The following is a 16824-nucleotide window of genomic DNA, read 5'->3' as shown; positions in this document are numbered from 1 at the left end:
TCATCTCCACGAATTAGAATCCCAGCCCCACATATATATTTTATTTTGGGACCTCTGCCTCTTTTCGTCTTTTCCTTTCCAACTTCCTCTCTTATATACTTTAGCACATCACCCAAACCTGAACTCTTCACCTGTAATTCCGTAGAAATCTGGCTTGTCTTGTCACTGCTCCTCCTTCTCCACGAGGAAGTGGTAGTTCTGCAGCACTGCCGTGTTCCTTCAGCAGATGTTCTGAGATGAACATGCTTTGATACTCTGGTGATAACTGCCTCTGCAGGTGTTTTAGCTAAGCTGCCAGAGAAGTTAAACCAGTGCTTTTAATGTCATTATTATGCAGGTATGAATGAGTCAGGAAGAAGGAACTACTTTTTATTTATATATGGGTAAGATGAAGACTTGTTTTTCTTTTTCCCCGTTCCTGTGTTCTTCAAAGAGTGGTGAAGCTTGTTGTGACAAAAGAAATTCAGATGATATTTTATATAATTACTACTTGTTCTTGGTTTAAATATCCAGCACATGAGAGGAAGGAGGCAGCGCATATAAGTAGTTTTTGTAAGAGATTTTTGCTTTTGGTTTGTCTGGACAGGATTTGACAGTATGATATAGAAAAATCCTGAATTATCTGCAAAAACAAAATCCTCTGGGAAATCTGAGGCTCTTGCTATTTACTTGTCTAAATGTATATAACTGTCTTGTTATCAGTTATCCTTCATTAATTTCTCAGTTTGGTTTAATCTATACAACTGCAAGTGTTTTATTTTTTGAAACATGGAGTACTTAGCATAAAGGGGCTTTGTGGTTTTTACCATTAGGCACTTGATTCTTCCAGTAAATACGATACAAGCAATTTGTAGTTGTTAAGTATATTAAAAAAAAAAAATCAAAGTAGGTTGTGTGAAACTATTAAATATGACAAAATTAAAATAATGTGATGAACATAATTTGCTGGTTCCTGATTCCAGTGTGTGTTGTGCAGGTATTTTGTTTCACTATGACCTGGAGTAGGTCAAGGTCTCACTTGATTATTTGATTCAGAAAGAATCTGGGAACCTCTGTTAGGTATTTAGTTAGGATTGAGTTAGTACATCAAATTAAGTTCTCTAACAAGCATAATGAAGAAACCTTAGGTAGAACTTAAAAGTGCTGTCAAACTGCTTAACTCAGCAAGTATCTGTACTCAACAAATCCTTTTTATAGAAGTGAACTACATTTCCTGTGTCAGCTGTGTATAGTCAGTCAAATAATGAATTTTTAACATATAAATTCATATAAGAGATTGCTAAATTAAAAAAGTTAACCAAATACAGAAAGCTATAAAAATACTGAAAGTAAAAACCATTCCCTCTACCTTGCAGAACCTGCCTCGATGTGCTTAGCATGACTCAGTAGTGCCCGTTTTTGCTGAATAAGCATCTTATCAGAGTCAAGTGCTTGTTCTTCATGACAGTGCAGCGAGGAGGTAATTCCACATGATCATTCACTTGCAGGACAAGACTAACTAGACAACTGAGGTTATTTTGGGATTGTGCTTAGGCATAAGTACTGTGTGAGGCTAGAGAAGAACTACATCCAAAAACATCAGACAGAGCAGAACTGACTACTTGAGACTGCTCTGTTTTGTTAATTGAAATATTTTAGAATTTGTTGCCTTTATAGTATCAGAATTTTCTTCAATTTGCTGTATAACTGATGGTGAAATTTGTAATAGAGTTATCACCTGTTGGCACTGCTCATGAATTCCTTCCTCACCTCCTGCAATATCGGGCTTGGTCTATGCCTTCCCTGAGCTGAAATTCTGCAATTTTCCACTCCTAGTTAAGCTTTGGAATTTAGATGATATCTCATTATGCTAGCAGATTCATTTGAGATTTGGATTATCTGGGGGCGAGTCCCTGGGAAAGGGAGTCTGGGAGCTAAAGCTGCTCAGCTTTCTCAAACTGTGCTGTGCACAGAACCTGCAAGGGAACTGGATTCAGAGATGTGGGTTAGAGCGGTACGGAAGGGGATCCTCGCGCTGCTGGTGGCACACCTTTCCTGTGTGCTTTCCCTTGCCTGCTGTTACTGTGTGTTTTTTACTCTGGATATCAGCAACTGGTTTTACCTTTTTTTTTTCTCCCTAAGTACATCTTATAGTGGTTATTCCATATATGTTCTTGAGTAAGTGTCATCAAACCATTGGAATTACTGTTTTTTACTGTTGTATGAGAAGTATCTGAACCTCTGTTTTCAGAAGATAAGAATGGTTATTTACATACATAACTACTGATGCAATGGATATAAAAATTCTGCCAGCCAAATGTAGAGAGCTGATCTCATCTGTTCTTTGCTCAAGTACCTGATCTAGTCTAGGCAAAATCTTTAGGGAATTTAACTAGAAATATATGTATTTGTTGTGCAAGTGATTTTTAAAAATATGACCGAATTCCTTCACAAAATTCTTGCAAAAAATTCTTGAAGCACAACCAACTTGAGTAAGAACAGGAGTACATATGTGTGTTTACAAAAGCCATATTCTGTCAAAGATCAAATCTCTTGGCCAAAGCATAGTGAGATTAGGGGATTTTTATTTTCAGCACGAGTGTAACAATTATATCGTCTTTTTCTTTCTACCTCTTTCTTCAAGCACAGTAGTGGGAAATGGGTTTGTCTATGTTTTTCTTATGGAGGTAGGTCATAAGAGAACTCCTGACCTGAATATCATTTAATGGAATATGAGAAATATCCTTAGTAGTAGGTAACAATACAGGTGCTGTCTGTAATTTGCAATATTTATCCCTAAGTATCTGTGTGTACAGTATCATATGCACCTTTTGCTTAGTACTCTTTTAATGAAGTTGTTTTCAGTTCTTCAAGGGACATGAAGCAAGCTCTGTAATCAAATGTTAGGCAGACAGGGAAGGCATTAGCAGTCATGCCCAGAATAATTTTTCTTCTACAGTTCAGTAAAGCTTCTTATTGAATTATTCAGCAGTAGAAAGAAAAGCTGTTGAACCTACATTACAGGGCAGAAACTAACTAGTAATTACATGAGATTGTTAAGATTAGTAAGTTAAAACTCTTGTGCTCTGGTCAGGCTGTAGCTGGGCAAGACAAAACCACATTTGTGTCTTAGAAAATAAAATACCTCTAAGAATCCAAGGGTTTGTGTTTTTTTAATATGTCATTGTGTTCTGTTTAAGACTTTAGTGCTTTGCACTATTGTAGTGAAATGATCAAAGAATGAAAAGATATTTTGAATTGGCTTAAACCAAATCTCTGCATAACACTTCTGTAAAAAGTGTATTACTTCTTGTGTTGTTCACTGCTGCTGTGTTGATCTTGTTTGTTGGTTGTTTTTTTAAAAAGATATTTCTCTAATGTTCTTTTATTCTACTCTGTGTGATTTTTTTTTTCTTATTTCTCTAATTTTAGTTTTATTTCAGAACTGTATTGTGGCAGTTTTGGCCAGCACAATATAAGAAAGATATTAAGCCATGTGTCCAAAGGAGGGCAATGAAGATGGTGAAGGGCCTTGAGGGGAAACTGTGTGAGGAGTGGCTGAGGTCACTTAGTCTGTTCAGCCTGGAGAAGAGCAGACTGAAAGGAGATCTCATTGCAGTTACAGCTTGCTCGTGAGGGGAAGAGGAAGGGCAGGCACTGATCTCTTCTCTCTGCTGACCAGTGACAGGGAATGGCCTGAAGTGCTGTCTGGGGAGGTTTAAGTTGGTTATTGGCAAGAGGTTCTTTGCCCAGAGGGTGGTTGGGTGCTGGAACAGCGTCCCCAGGGAAGTGGTCACAGCACCAAGCCTGACAGAGTTCAAGAAGTGTTTGGACAACGCTCTTGGTCCTGTGCAGGGCCAGGAGTTGGACTCGATGATCCTTGTGGACCCCTTCCAACTCATCATATTCTGTGATTCTGTGATGTTTATTCACATATGCCTTGCTGCAATTCTGGATGCGGGAGGTATGTGACAGCATGAAATCCTGCCTGGGCCTCTATGCTGTGTATCAGAATGCTGCCACCTCAGAGGAAATATCAGCATTTAACCTACTGTCTTAATACCAGTCAGCACGGCCCCTGGGGACTTCCTTCAGGTGTTGTGTTACAGGCTTGTCTGGAGAAAGAGGACATTGCTGAGTGGTGATCGTAGTTTCTGCCCACCTCAGAGTGGTTTCTGTTTCTCCCTCAGATATGAAAAGTTGCTTCCATGTGTAATTCACTCATAATTGCAGATCCAACTAGTAAAAGTGAACTCTCCCACTTGATTTTTTTAGCTGTACCTAAAATATGTTGTTCGGTGAGAAAGGCAAATCCATAGAATTTCTTAAAAATTGGGGGTTTTTAGAGAACTTCAGCAGTTATGCTGTCAGAGCCTGTATTTGGAACAGTAGGACACTATTTTTGTAATGTGGTTTTTAATTTGCTCTTTCTCATTGAGCATAGTGGATCAGGAGATGTAAAAGAATGCAGCTTGTCTTACTCTTTACAGAATAAGTGGAAGAAAACCAGTAGAGCTGTATATGGAATTAAATAGTTTTCTCATTCTTTCTGTACCTCCTTTTAAAAAGAACCCAAACAAACCAAACTAAAAAACAACTATTTTAGATACCTGTTATCCTGTGTGTTTATTTAGTTGCTTGTAATTTTCTGGGGGAATAAATCCATATATGTTACTAGTTTTAAATATTTTTATTAGTAAGAGAACAAAAGCTTGATTTTTGCTAACTGAAAAAAATAGCAATTTTGTTGTTTGTTTCTCAGGATAATACTCATTCTTCTTTTTATTAGTTAATGTTTTTAAAAAAATTTCTGAATGTCTTGTCTGGATTCTAAAGAAAATAACTTGAAGTCACTTATGAGACTGAAGATGCTTGTATTTGATTGTTTATGTAAAATAAAGTTTGTGACATGAATTTAGTCGGTGTGGGTAAAAGTTTATTACACTTAGTTTTGATAATACAAAGCATTATCTAAGGTCATTCTCTTCATTGTTCCCTCTGTTTGCTTAAGTAGTTTGCAGTTCATTAATGATTTACTAGAAACAATAAAAATGTGACTCAACTAACTAAATGTAAATAATTTAATTTGCCTAATGTATTTATAATATATTGAACATATTTGCAGTTTTAGCAACACTTCAGTGGCGTTCTCTCTCCATTGGCAATCCACTTTATATAGGCATGATCAAGTTTTCCAGAGAAGCTGATGATCCAGCATGGGAGGTGAAGGCTACTAAATTCCTCTGGGAGAGTTTCCAGGGATAGCTTTTCTTGCAGGCCAGTCTCAAAGCACAGGCATAGTACCCAGTGAACTAGTCATAGATCAACAGTTGGGGAACTTCCTTGCAACTTGGTTGTCAGACCTCAGTGGAAGGCAGTGTCCTCCCACAGGCAGGGATGAAAACAATCCCCTCCTGCCGCAGGCAGTGTGAGCAGTTCTGGATCAGCACATTTCTAGCAGTAGCACTCTGTATGAGGCCACTCTTACGTTTGACTGGAAAACATTATTTTTTTGCATCACCTCCTCCTAAAAGGCAAATCCAGTATTTTCTTGCTGTTTTAATTATATCTTCATTTCATCTCCTGGGGAGGTTCTGAAAACAGCACAAGGTTTTAACCCAGGAGCCATTCAGACTAGGTAAGAAAAATGTAGCAAGGAAAGATTATTAGATCAATGACCCCTGGATGTCAGAGATGATCCAAATCTTCTTGTGTACTACATATGCTAAACTACCCTTCTGCAGTCTGAGCTGGAAACTCTTGCCAGAATTGCATGGATTTGTATGGCTGACCCAGGCTCTGCAATCCTTACAACATTTTGGGGGACTGTACTCATAGTTAATGACTTGAACTTTTCTCTGCATTGCTGGGCCAACAAAGGAGTAGCTTGTGCATCCCTGGATAGCATTGCTGCATTGCCCACTGGAGTGCAGGCTCCTTGGAAGGCTGGATATGGGCAATACTCTTTTCCTTCCTATTTTTCTTGAATACTTTGAGTGGCAAGAATTCAGCTCCCCAGCACTGTCCTTCATTCCCCTAAGAGCTTGTATCAGTATTTGTTCATAAAGGTCTGTAAGTTAATTCATAAGGCACAATAATGGTGGTGGAAGGAGTTTATTCTGAATGAGTCTATCAGTGGTGTCAGGAGTGAGGAGATGCTGGTTCCCAGCCTGGCTCCACTGCTGTTGCTGGGAGCACAGATGGAGTCTGGGGCAGACAGGGCTCTCAGGTCACATCCAGGATCCAAGGAGAATAAACTTGTCCCAGGAAGGCTGGCTATCAGGAACAGTTTTGTGAATGTCTTTAGTAGATAAAGTGAGTGTAGTTTGTCTTTTTTTTTGTCAAACAAAGCAACTTAACTGCATTAAAAAAATCAGTATATGCTGCTGCCTACTTCTGAGGTCAGCATCATTACTGTCATTGGTGCTACAAACACTAAGGGCAGCCTGAATCTGGATCTGTTCATTTCCTGCTGGAAATTCTGGCATGAATTATGTGCATGAAGCACCTTAAGTGTGATGATTAGATAGCATATTGCCATGTGACTCATGTTGTTCATTGCTGTTACCATGGCTGTCACAGCTACCTTGTGAGATGTTTATATGAATATTTTTTATAGCAGTGAAGCGATGGTGTTAGCAAGTGTTGGGGATTTTTGTTTGCGTTGTGAGCTGTGTTTAAAGTCAATATTTTAAAAAATACCGTCTTTGGAAATTGTTCTGATCCATGGGAAGTCTTGCTTAATACTTAGAAAACTGTTTCTGTTTTTGTTATCATGAAGACGAAGGAAATCTGTTTAGCTGTAGGTGCTGCCTCTGCAAACCGCAGTAATTTTGTTATTCAATCACAAGAATCTAATGTAAATCCTGGTTGTCATCCTCTTTTTTATTGCTGTGTTTGAGTTTTTTGTTGGGTTTTTTTTTAGGGGGGGCAGGGGGAGTTGTTTGTTTATTTTTAAGTATTACAAACTGTGAAATAGCCATTGTCTTTCAATACATAACACCAGGAGAAATGTACCTCATCTTTTAAAAGAAGCTATGTTTTATCTATCAGTACATGCTTGTTTTAAACCTAATTGAGCATATATAGCTGCATCTGCATAACATAATTAATATACTAGAAGAAAAAATATATTTTTCTATCATGTTGGGGGTTTTGCTAAAGATTAGTATAATCGTGTCTTCTTCCTGGATTATGACTTTAAATACAGATAAACTTTCACATATTAATGCAGCATTTTCGTGATGATGAAGGTTGTTTAGCAGGCAGTCTCAGCTTTTATTTCCAGTACAAATAACATTGATCAGATGGGGGGGTTGTTTTTCCTATGGTGACAAATTTAAAAGATCTCTTTAGCTCTGTTAAAGGTGATATGATGTTTGAATCATTAAATTTGCTTATTCTTTTCATTTTCAGTTCTTTAATTTTTGTGTTCATTTTCTTACAGGAGTTATTTTGATTTGAAATTTAATTTGTGTTCTCAAATCTGTTATGTTTGTTTTCATTTGCCAAAAGCTGGCAACCAGATAGAAAACTATAGTTTTGGTCTTTTCACGTATGTGGCTGTGTTGACAAGCAATCCATAAGAAAGTGATCTTTTGATTTGCAAGGTAATTAGGTATTGCTGCTTCTTGTTGCAGAGTGCTCACTTGGCCATGATTGATACCCTCATGATGGCGTATACGGTGGAGATGGTCAGCGTTGAGAAAGTGATTGCCTGCACTCAGCAGTATTCAACCTTCCTCCAAGCTACAGATGTACCTTATGATATTGAGGATGCTGTCATGTACTGGATAAACAAGGTATGAGTACTGGAAAGGCAAGCTGACTTTCTTTGTAGCCTATGTGATTCAATTAGGGATGAGAGGGTAGGATATGTGTATCAACACTGTGTCTGATAAAGACTGTTCCTTTAGCCTGTTTATGGATAATAAAAAACACAATTTGCAGAAATAAGTTAAGCATGTTGTGTGAACCAAATAAATGGGAAGGCTAACTAAGTACTGTAATATACATTACATGTGACATCTTAGCTGTCACTGTCACATTGAGGTGCCATGATTGCTGCTTGAGGGTCCTTCCTGGCTCTTTAGAACTTGTCATCTCATTGTGTAACCTAAACCCAAAGGTATTGTGCTTGAGTTTGAACACCTCTTGCTTGAAGTGATCTACCTTCGCTGCATCATCAAATCAAGTAACAAGGATACACTGTTAATCGAATATGATCGAGCATAATAAGGGGTAAGGTAGTTCATACAATGTAAAGCTAACAAGTAGTGACCCTAGACTGCATCTGAGACTGACATTGGCTGATTTTGCTTCAGGGATTTAGTCTGAAATAGTTGTTTTATCTTTTTAGTTAACTCTGCGGTTGTAATTTGTAGACCTTTTGAAAGCTTGTAATTTCTAGGATTTGTTTCTTAGACAACTGAATGAACTATTTTGTCTCTAGGTAAACGAGCATTTGAAAGACATCATGGAACAGGAACAAAAGCTAAAAGAGCATCACGGTGCAGAATCTGCAGGAGGTCAAAAGGTAGGTGTAGAAGTTAAGGTATTTTAAACTAGAATAAGCATTTTTCTGTAAACATAAACTACTTGCATATAGTATGTAAATTACATTTGCAGATACTGAACTTATAACTGCTTGTTAAAGAAAGAAAACTTGTAATATTCATTTTGTTATTAGTTTTATCATTTTCATTAAAATACCCATTTAAAAGTAAAACTAATAGAATTGCACTTCTTATTCCCAGTTGTTCCTTTTGACAAATAAATCTTTGATAGCGGGGAAACATCTGTTATGTTAGTGATAAGGAATTTGTTAAGATTAATGAATACTTTTGAATGAATTAGATCTACAATCAGATCTGATATGCAAAAAATAGCACATTGTATTCATGGTTTTTAATATTTTTCCTTGTGTATTGTCTGAATCTCAAATGACAGATCTGTATGTAACATCATGAGGAGCATTACTCTGGCTATGATCCAAAATACTGGTTGATTGCAGGTTTTATTATATATACAATAAAAACAGATTACGTTTGATTTCCTTTCCCAACAGGATTTTTTTCTTTTGTTTGTGAGGTTCAGTTAATTAAGTAGCATTATATACTCACCCAAATACAGAGGGATAGCATACACTTCTAGAGTATGTAAAATTGCTTGCTTCAGAACAAGATCATTTATCCTACTGAGATATAATTATTATTGGGGAATTGGTAATCAGTTTGAACACCCTTTGGTATTATCCCTGCACTTGAATGCAGAACAGATTTCTGAGCTTCTGCAAGGCTGTAATCCTTGTTCCTCTCCTGGTCTGTTGTCATGTAAGCTGCTGTCTCCTTTTCAAAGCTGCTCTGAAAGAGTTGTGGGTTACCAGGCCAGATTAGATGTTCAGCTTCAAAAAACACGAATGTAGTGAATATCCTTCAATTTGTAGGGTTTTTTTAAATATAAGGAACGATGATGAGGGCTAATTAGGATGTGACTCAGCAAAAGAAAATGGTGGGGTTTACAATAGTAGTGCGACTGATGCATATACCCTGATATGGAAAATTTAAGCTGTGTTCAGTAGTGATAGTAGATTATGAATCTGGAAAATGAGATGTCCTTGACAAGTTCATTTCTCAAATTTAGATAAAACAACGTAAACAGAGGGCAGAGAGATGACTTGTGTACCTCTGTCCTCTAGTGATTTTTCTTTTTACTGAAAATAATAGTAGGAAGTTTTATGTGGTTTTTAGGTCTCTTGGAAAGATGAGAATAATTTTTAAAATTCAAAGTGCATGAGAGTCATAATATGACAAACAAATATATATAAAAAAGATTGTTATCAGAGCAATGCCATAAAATTATCTGTATTTGTATTATCTATATTTGTATTATTTTTACTTATATTATAGTTTGCATTTTATATTAGGAATAAAATGATAAAATTTTTAGTTTATAATTTATCTTCAACGGCAGCATTCTTGACTCAATTGTTGAAAAGCCTGTATAGTTTGTAACTCTGATCGTATAAATGGATTCAGTGGAATAACACATTTACATAAAAATGGTATATATTGTGAAGCTGTAACACAATAAGAGCCCAGTTCTTTTGGCCAAGGTACAAATGCATTTGCAAAAAAGCAAAATCATTTAACAGTTGCCATATCATGGAAAAAAATATTTAAGACCTTCTATTCTGTGCACTAAATTTTCAATGCTATTATCCCACGTACATGTTATGTTCTTTCCCTTATTGGGGAATTCAGCTGCATAAATTACTTTAAGTAAAATATTCCATGCTAGGGGGTTATGTTAACATTGAGATTATTTAACTCCAAGTTTTCTTTGAGAAACGCTGGTCTGTTCAACTGATGACTAATTTACTATGAAATCTCAGCTATTCTTTTTGTCATGATGGCTTTACAAGGCAAACTAATGCAGATGCATTGGATGAGTCAAATGCATCAAATCAAGTTGGTCAGAGTTTCTCACAGGAGTTTCTGTTAAATTATCAGCTGGCTCCGGTCAAGCATCCTAGTATTCATTCCCTGATACCCAGGTGCTTTACCCTGATTATCTGTCTCCATATTGCATCAGTCCATGCATTTCTCTTTTAAGAGCTCAGAATCAATGATAGCATTGACCTTCCAACCTGTACTCAGCAAAGCTGTGTCAGAACTGTAGCTAAATTCCTGTACCAGATTTGGGTGTTGCTGAAATATCTGTATAATGTTTCTTTTCATGCTGTTCCTGAGTTTAACTGTTGGTATCAGTAGATGTTCTTAGATTAAAAAAGGGGGAGAATTAAATTCTGCCTTTATTTAAACTAAAGGAATATAGCATGCTTTTCCATTTTATGGAAAAAATTAAATTATGCTTCTAGATATTTTTTTAACGTTTTTATTCTCATATTACAGTTGTAGCTTAATTCTCAGTAGCTGGATTCAATTGTTTTATTTTCTTCAATTTTTTTAAACTCCTAATTGCTGCTTCTGTTTGTGTCTTAAAACTTAGCATGAATGGGAACCGGAATGTTCCATTGTGCAGCTTTTCTGTCTTCCACCATCCTTTTCAGGTTGAGGCTTTATTATGTAATTTAGGTTCTCTGGGTTACCAACACAATTAGCAGTTCAAAAGGTGATGATTCCATTCTAAAATTTAAGAAACTTTGCAATCTCCCTTCTCATCTAGGCAAACACCTTTGGATATTTGAGTGTTTTGGAACTAAATTTAAATTATGAATGCCCCTTCTGCTGATTAAAGAGATGGCCAAACAAACAGGGGAAGAACAGATCATTCTAGTTATCTTTCCTTCAGTTTTAATTTCTGGCCAAGAAGCAGTAAAATCAGGTACCTAAAAGGTGACTGTTACCTAAAGCTAACAAGTAGACTTAATTTCATCATATCCTACTGTGATAAATTCATAATCACTTGTGAAAAATAATTTCAGTGTAACCCTCAAGTCTGCCAAATTAATGCCTTACTGTCTTGTTACAAACCTGTAGTGAACCTTTTTGCAGTAAATGATAAATCTCTACGTTTCTAAAAGTTTTAAGCATCATATAGACAGATTAGTAGATAATACAACTGATAAGATATACCTATTTTATATTTCTGGATGGATAAAACCAGTGCTAACACATTATGAGGTTGCTTTTGTTTTCTTTCACTTAATTCTGCTACTGCCTGTCTGTAGAAGATGAGAGGAAGGAGTATGTATGATTTTAAGTTCCAGGTAGTCCTCTGGATCTTGATCACCTGGTGATTTGTGGTAACCTCATCCATTTCTGGTAGAGTCTCTGTATCTTTTTTCACAACTAGGATTTCCAGTTTTGTAGTAAATAGCTTTGGTTTTCAGGCTTCTATTGAATAATATGTAGTGACTGCACAGTTGCACTGGTTAAACTATTGATTTTCAATGTAGTTGGAGCTTTCTCAAAAACCTATTGTTTTCCCATCTGCTTCTGTGATTGAGACTGAATCAGTCTTAACAGATTTAAGACAAGTAAATGCAAATCCTATGAGAGAAACAAATGTATGAGTATTCATCAAGTACCTGCATTTTTCAAAAGTTTTTTTTTAAATTAGTTTAAACAGTGCGACTTTTTGCGTGAAGGTAAAACACTAACGCCGTAGTTCCACTTTCAATTTAATGTTTCATAAATCCACACTGCTAGCAAAAGCTAACCTGTCAAGAAGAAAAATTTGCAGCAGAATCAGCTTCTTGATTAATGCACAGCTGCATGAACACAAATGATGGTGCAAGGAAGACAGCAGAAACAAGTATTTAATGAAAGGTGTGACTGCCATGTTTTGGCACCATAGGATGAATTCAATTTATCATAGTCACTTTTAAAACCTTGTTGGGGGGATAAAAAAGCCTCCTTGTAAAGAAGACTTTTTGTCCTTTCAGTTTTTGTTTTGTTTTGTGGGGAATTATTTTGGTTTTTTCGTTGTTGTTGTTGTTGTTGTTTTAAACACTGGGAGAAGTCAGCCAGGATTCTCTGCTTAGTTTGTTTTATAGTGACTGATTTTTATGAAGTTCCAGGGGAAAAAAGTTTGTTCTTGCTGATTGAAAGTGACAGTTCAACACCCATTGAATTCCCATTATGTTGTCCAAGAGATTTCAGCTTTTCTTTCTCTCTTTTCCTTTAAGTGGCTTTACAAAGTGTATATTTATAAATCTTGGGGTAATTTTGAATTTAAATTTGGTTGTCTTAAATCTTTCACCCCTTTGAATCATGGTCATCTCAACCATAATTTCAACCAAGTGGATAAATAAAAATATATATTGGATTACTAGTTTTGAGTTCAGTTACTGTTACAGAGAGCTAGTCTTGAGAATTGAAACAAATTTGTGCTTTTTTCCAAAGAGTAGTTCTCAGTCAATTTATCTAAAACCCTGTTTTATGATATGGTTTAGAATTCCTGATTGCAGTTGAAAATTAAGATGATTTGTTTTCAAATTCACATATTTTCCCATACTTTGACTATATTTCAGTGATATAAAGAGATACTGAACCCTGTGGAAAGTGCTTTATTTGGGTGTGACAACAGAAATATCTAGAGCCACACATGAGCATGCGTCTTGTAGTTAATTTCTTTCTAAGTGCCTTTGGGATTCTCCGCTGCAACAATCCAGTTAAATGGAGGAGAAGAATATTGAGAATAGCCCTGCTACTAATGGACACCCTTTAGTGCACAAGAGCTTTTTTGCATAAAAGCTCTGTATCATTACTGGAGCTGTTTTAAAGGTTTAACAACTACATAAAATAATAAGGTTCCACTGCAGTTTTTTCCGTAGCAGTTTTCAAACTTCGTTTTTATCACTCCAAGAAAATATTCATCTTCATTTAAAAAAAAAAATTCTTTCCTGCACTTTGGTAATGGGTTTAACTTTTATTTTTCCTAAACCGAAATCCACAGAATGACAGAGTTTTCTGTGTGTATTTATAGTACTGATATACAATATTTTTATTCTTAATAGTAGAAGTATTATGCCAAACTAGTGTGTAGAGTTACAGAGAAAAATCAATTACTTCAGTGTGCTTCAGATTAGTATTTTTTGATCACGTATGAGTTTAGAGTTGTATGTACCAGTTCTGATCATTCTCTGCCAGCAGTCAGAACTCCATCTGCATTTCAGGTCATTGCACATCATGCAGCTGATGCTAATGTGATTTGTCATTGCAAAAATATAACTGCCTGTACCTCTTGTTGTTCTGAAAACTGTCATACGATTGTTTAAAAATACTGTTGAATGTTACTGTTTGGCTTGAAGTAACTAACACAAGCTTCACTGCAGTTGGTTGTACTGTACTACAGTGTGTTTATCCTTTTTTCCATTGCTTTAGCTTCCCTGCTTCCCCATGTGTGCTGCTGGTGTTCATTTTGATACTTGTGATCATGACTTCAAGTCTCAAATGAATTCCTCAGTCGGATTGCATATGTAGAATACAATTAGATGTGTGAAAGCATTTCATAAAACTGCATTGATCTGACAATCTTATCTGTTCATGTGGGAAAATTATAATGTTGATCTACAAAGAGTGCAGACATATTTCTCCACTGTTATTGCTGCTAATTAGCTCAATACGCAGAGGTTATGGTGCACTAATGCTTACCATTAAATTACAATTCACTGTTATACAAAACTGAGAATGTTAAAGAAAATTGCTTTGTAAAAGTAATTTATGAAATCTGATAAAATGTTCCTTTTTTTTCCTTTGCTTTTTGCTTTTATTCTTTTTTCCTACTGCTTCCTCTGAAGTCTCCTACCAAATGGTTTTGGAAACTGGTTCCTGTAAGTTTGCCCAACTGCTTCACTTTGATCAAATTGCTTATTTTGGGAATGGCTTTGTCCATGTCATGCTGGTCTAATCATTCATTTCATTTATCTGTATGAGAGAATTTTATAAGAGATTGCCCCGCAAAGATATGCATACTGCAGAAGCCTACTTTGCAAGGTAATCTGTGCAAAAGAAATGAGATATAATGCTGGATAAGGAATTACTTTTCAAGCAGTCAGTGGGTCTGTACAAGGCAGTGCTACCCAATATTAACTCATGTCAAATGATCAGGATATTTGCAAACTACTTTTTCATAAGCTTTCAGTAATCACATGCTATTTGATACCAATTCTCTTTTAAAAAGAGGCTTGCAGAAATAGCTTTTGATTATTGATGCTACATGGAATCTGAAATCTTATTATATGCAATCATTACACCATTTGTCTACAATTCCCTATTTTTTTCAGCTGATTTAAGACTGCTTTAATCTCTCCCCACACAAAGTAACCCAAAGCAGTCTACTTTTAGTGAGACTATAATTTCACTAAAAGCAATAACAAATAACTGTTCATGTCTGCAGTAATAATCAAGTTTGTTTTCTCTGTGCTGTGTCAACTTGGTGTTATCATTACTTTCCTCTATCATGCAGTAATTCACCCCTGAAATGCATTCAGATTATTTATTCTGCAGCAGGTTTTGCTGGGAACAAAATAGTCAGCTGTTTAGGTATATGCAGAATTGCTTAGGTACATGCAGAATTGCATACTTCCAGTCTGAATTCCAAAGAACTAATTCTGATCTATCTTTGCTCGAAGGATTACCAAGTAACTGATACAGATATTTGCAGTCCTAATTAGTAAAAGACTGTTCTTACATTGCAAAAAGAGTTGAAAATAACAATAAAGGCAACAACAGAAGTTACTTGGTGTCTGGAAAACCAGTTTAAACGTACTGTCTTCAGCAGACTAATCAGTATTCAAATTCCTAACAGTCTCTGTGGGAAATTTCTCTAAAATGCTATCTATTACAGTGGTGACACAGTCCTTCAATTTTATTTTGGAATTAAGATAGTGTAATTAAATGAAAGGAATAATGAAAAAAAAAACAAAAACAAAAACAAACCGAGATTTAAGCACTTTTTTTTGGTCTCATTTTTACAAAGTAAGGTGGCTACTTCAAAGCAGTATTGGAATATGTTTGTGTTCTGTTTTTGTCTAGGGTGTTAGTTTACTACTGATTCTCTTCCTTTGCATAAAAATGGTATTCAAATATAGAACACTCAGTCTGTTGGAAAACTAACTCCAGTTTGCCTGCCAGTTGTCCATAGACAACTCGAACCAGTGGTATTTATGTTACTTTGAGTTGTTGGTTCAGTTGAAACCCGAGTGCTACTGATAATACAATAGGAAGGCTGTGGCTCAGACTGCTCTTAAAAGTTCAGCCAGTCTTCTGCCTCTTCCCTTTATAAAGAACAAATGTTTCATAGAGAGAGATTCCTGAGCATACAGGCAGCTAAAAACTTACTCGGAGAAGTAAATTTATAACATGTTATCTACTGCCTGGTAAATGTGTAAGAGCATTCATTATTAATGATTAACTCTGAATACACACAAGCACTTATGGCAGAGTAGCTGCTATGCTGTTGGCTCATCTTTATCTGACCTTGTTTGTAGGCAAGTGTCTTGACTACTTGTTTTAAGTATAAGCTCAAAGATGCTAGATCAGGATGGGTTTGGATCTCAGAAGGAAGATGCCTGTATTAGCATTTATGTTTTAATTAGCACTAGAGCTTCATCATAAATGTAGAGGTTAATCTTTTGCGTTATTGCATCCATATATGGTAGCAAGCATTGCAACTGATGAGAAGGGTTTCTTCAAATGGAAGTTTATTAAAAATGCAGCACAATTACCAGTGTCTTTTGTTTTTTTCAGTGTAATTTCTCTTTTCAACCAAATTGAAACATGATGCCTGCTATACCCTACTGAACCTAGCAGATCAGGTTATATGAGTTTATTTTTCCTGAAGTAACATGCCTGGCATACTCTATAATGAATTAAGTCCTCTTTCTAGGTCCACTTTAAAGATATATCACAGTTTCTAGCATCTGTGGGCACTGTTCATAAGGCCAGTGAAAGTCTCATTAAAGTGGCATTATACTTCTTCACAGGATTTACTGTGCAAGGCCACTGTATTATCAATTTCAAATATTTTTGAATACTCCATTAAAAGATGCTATTCAAAAGAATATATAAATTACACAGAGCTTGTTGACCATGGTGTTGAGTCCATCTGTATCCTGTATCTGTTATAATTATTTATGTTTAATCATAATTAAATGGTAGCATTTCATAGACTTAGTTTCAGTCATTTTGAGGAGGACATATACAGACACAATCACATGGTATTTGAAATTTGCAGGATTTTCATCATATTGGGACAGTGGAGTGCCACAGTGAAAAAGAATAAACTTCCACTGCAAGCATAATTGGCCTATTTGATTAGAAATACTAGGGAGTATTAAGAACATGGAGAAAGGAATATTAATGCATAACAGTAGCA

At 35.9% G+C, this 16824-nt stretch overlaps 1 protein-coding gene across 4 annotated transcripts in view; it reads left to right on the top strand.

Moving 5' to 3' along the window:
• CAMSAP2 (calmodulin regulated spectrin associated protein family member 2) overlaps nt 1-16824 on the top strand; it is an 81396-nt gene that overhangs the window by 31938 nt on the left and 32634 nt on the right. For 2 of the 4 annotated variants that reach the window (XM_032696299.1, XM_032696300.1), the window contains exons 3-5: nt 7620-7781; nt 8432-8515; nt 14246-14278. In XM_032696299.1, coding sequence (XP_032552190.1) covers nt 7620-7781; nt 8432-8515; nt 14246-14278 — 279 coding nt within the window. The remainder of the gene's footprint in view (nt 1-7619; nt 7782-8431; nt 8516-14245; nt 14279-16824) is intronic. The other 2 variants (XM_032696303.1, XM_032696301.1) reach the window with 1 other exon arrangement.

Source organism: Chiroxiphia lanceolata, chromosome 9 (assembly GCF_009829145.1).
Source record: "Chiroxiphia lanceolata isolate bChiLan1 chromosome 9, bChiLan1.pri, whole genome shotgun sequence".
NCBI classification, from domain to species: Eukaryota; Metazoa; Chordata; class Aves; order Passeriformes; family Pipridae; genus Chiroxiphia; species Chiroxiphia lanceolata.
The sequence above is the reverse complement of the archived record's forward strand: the minus strand, read 5'-3'. Positions and strand labels throughout refer to the sequence as shown.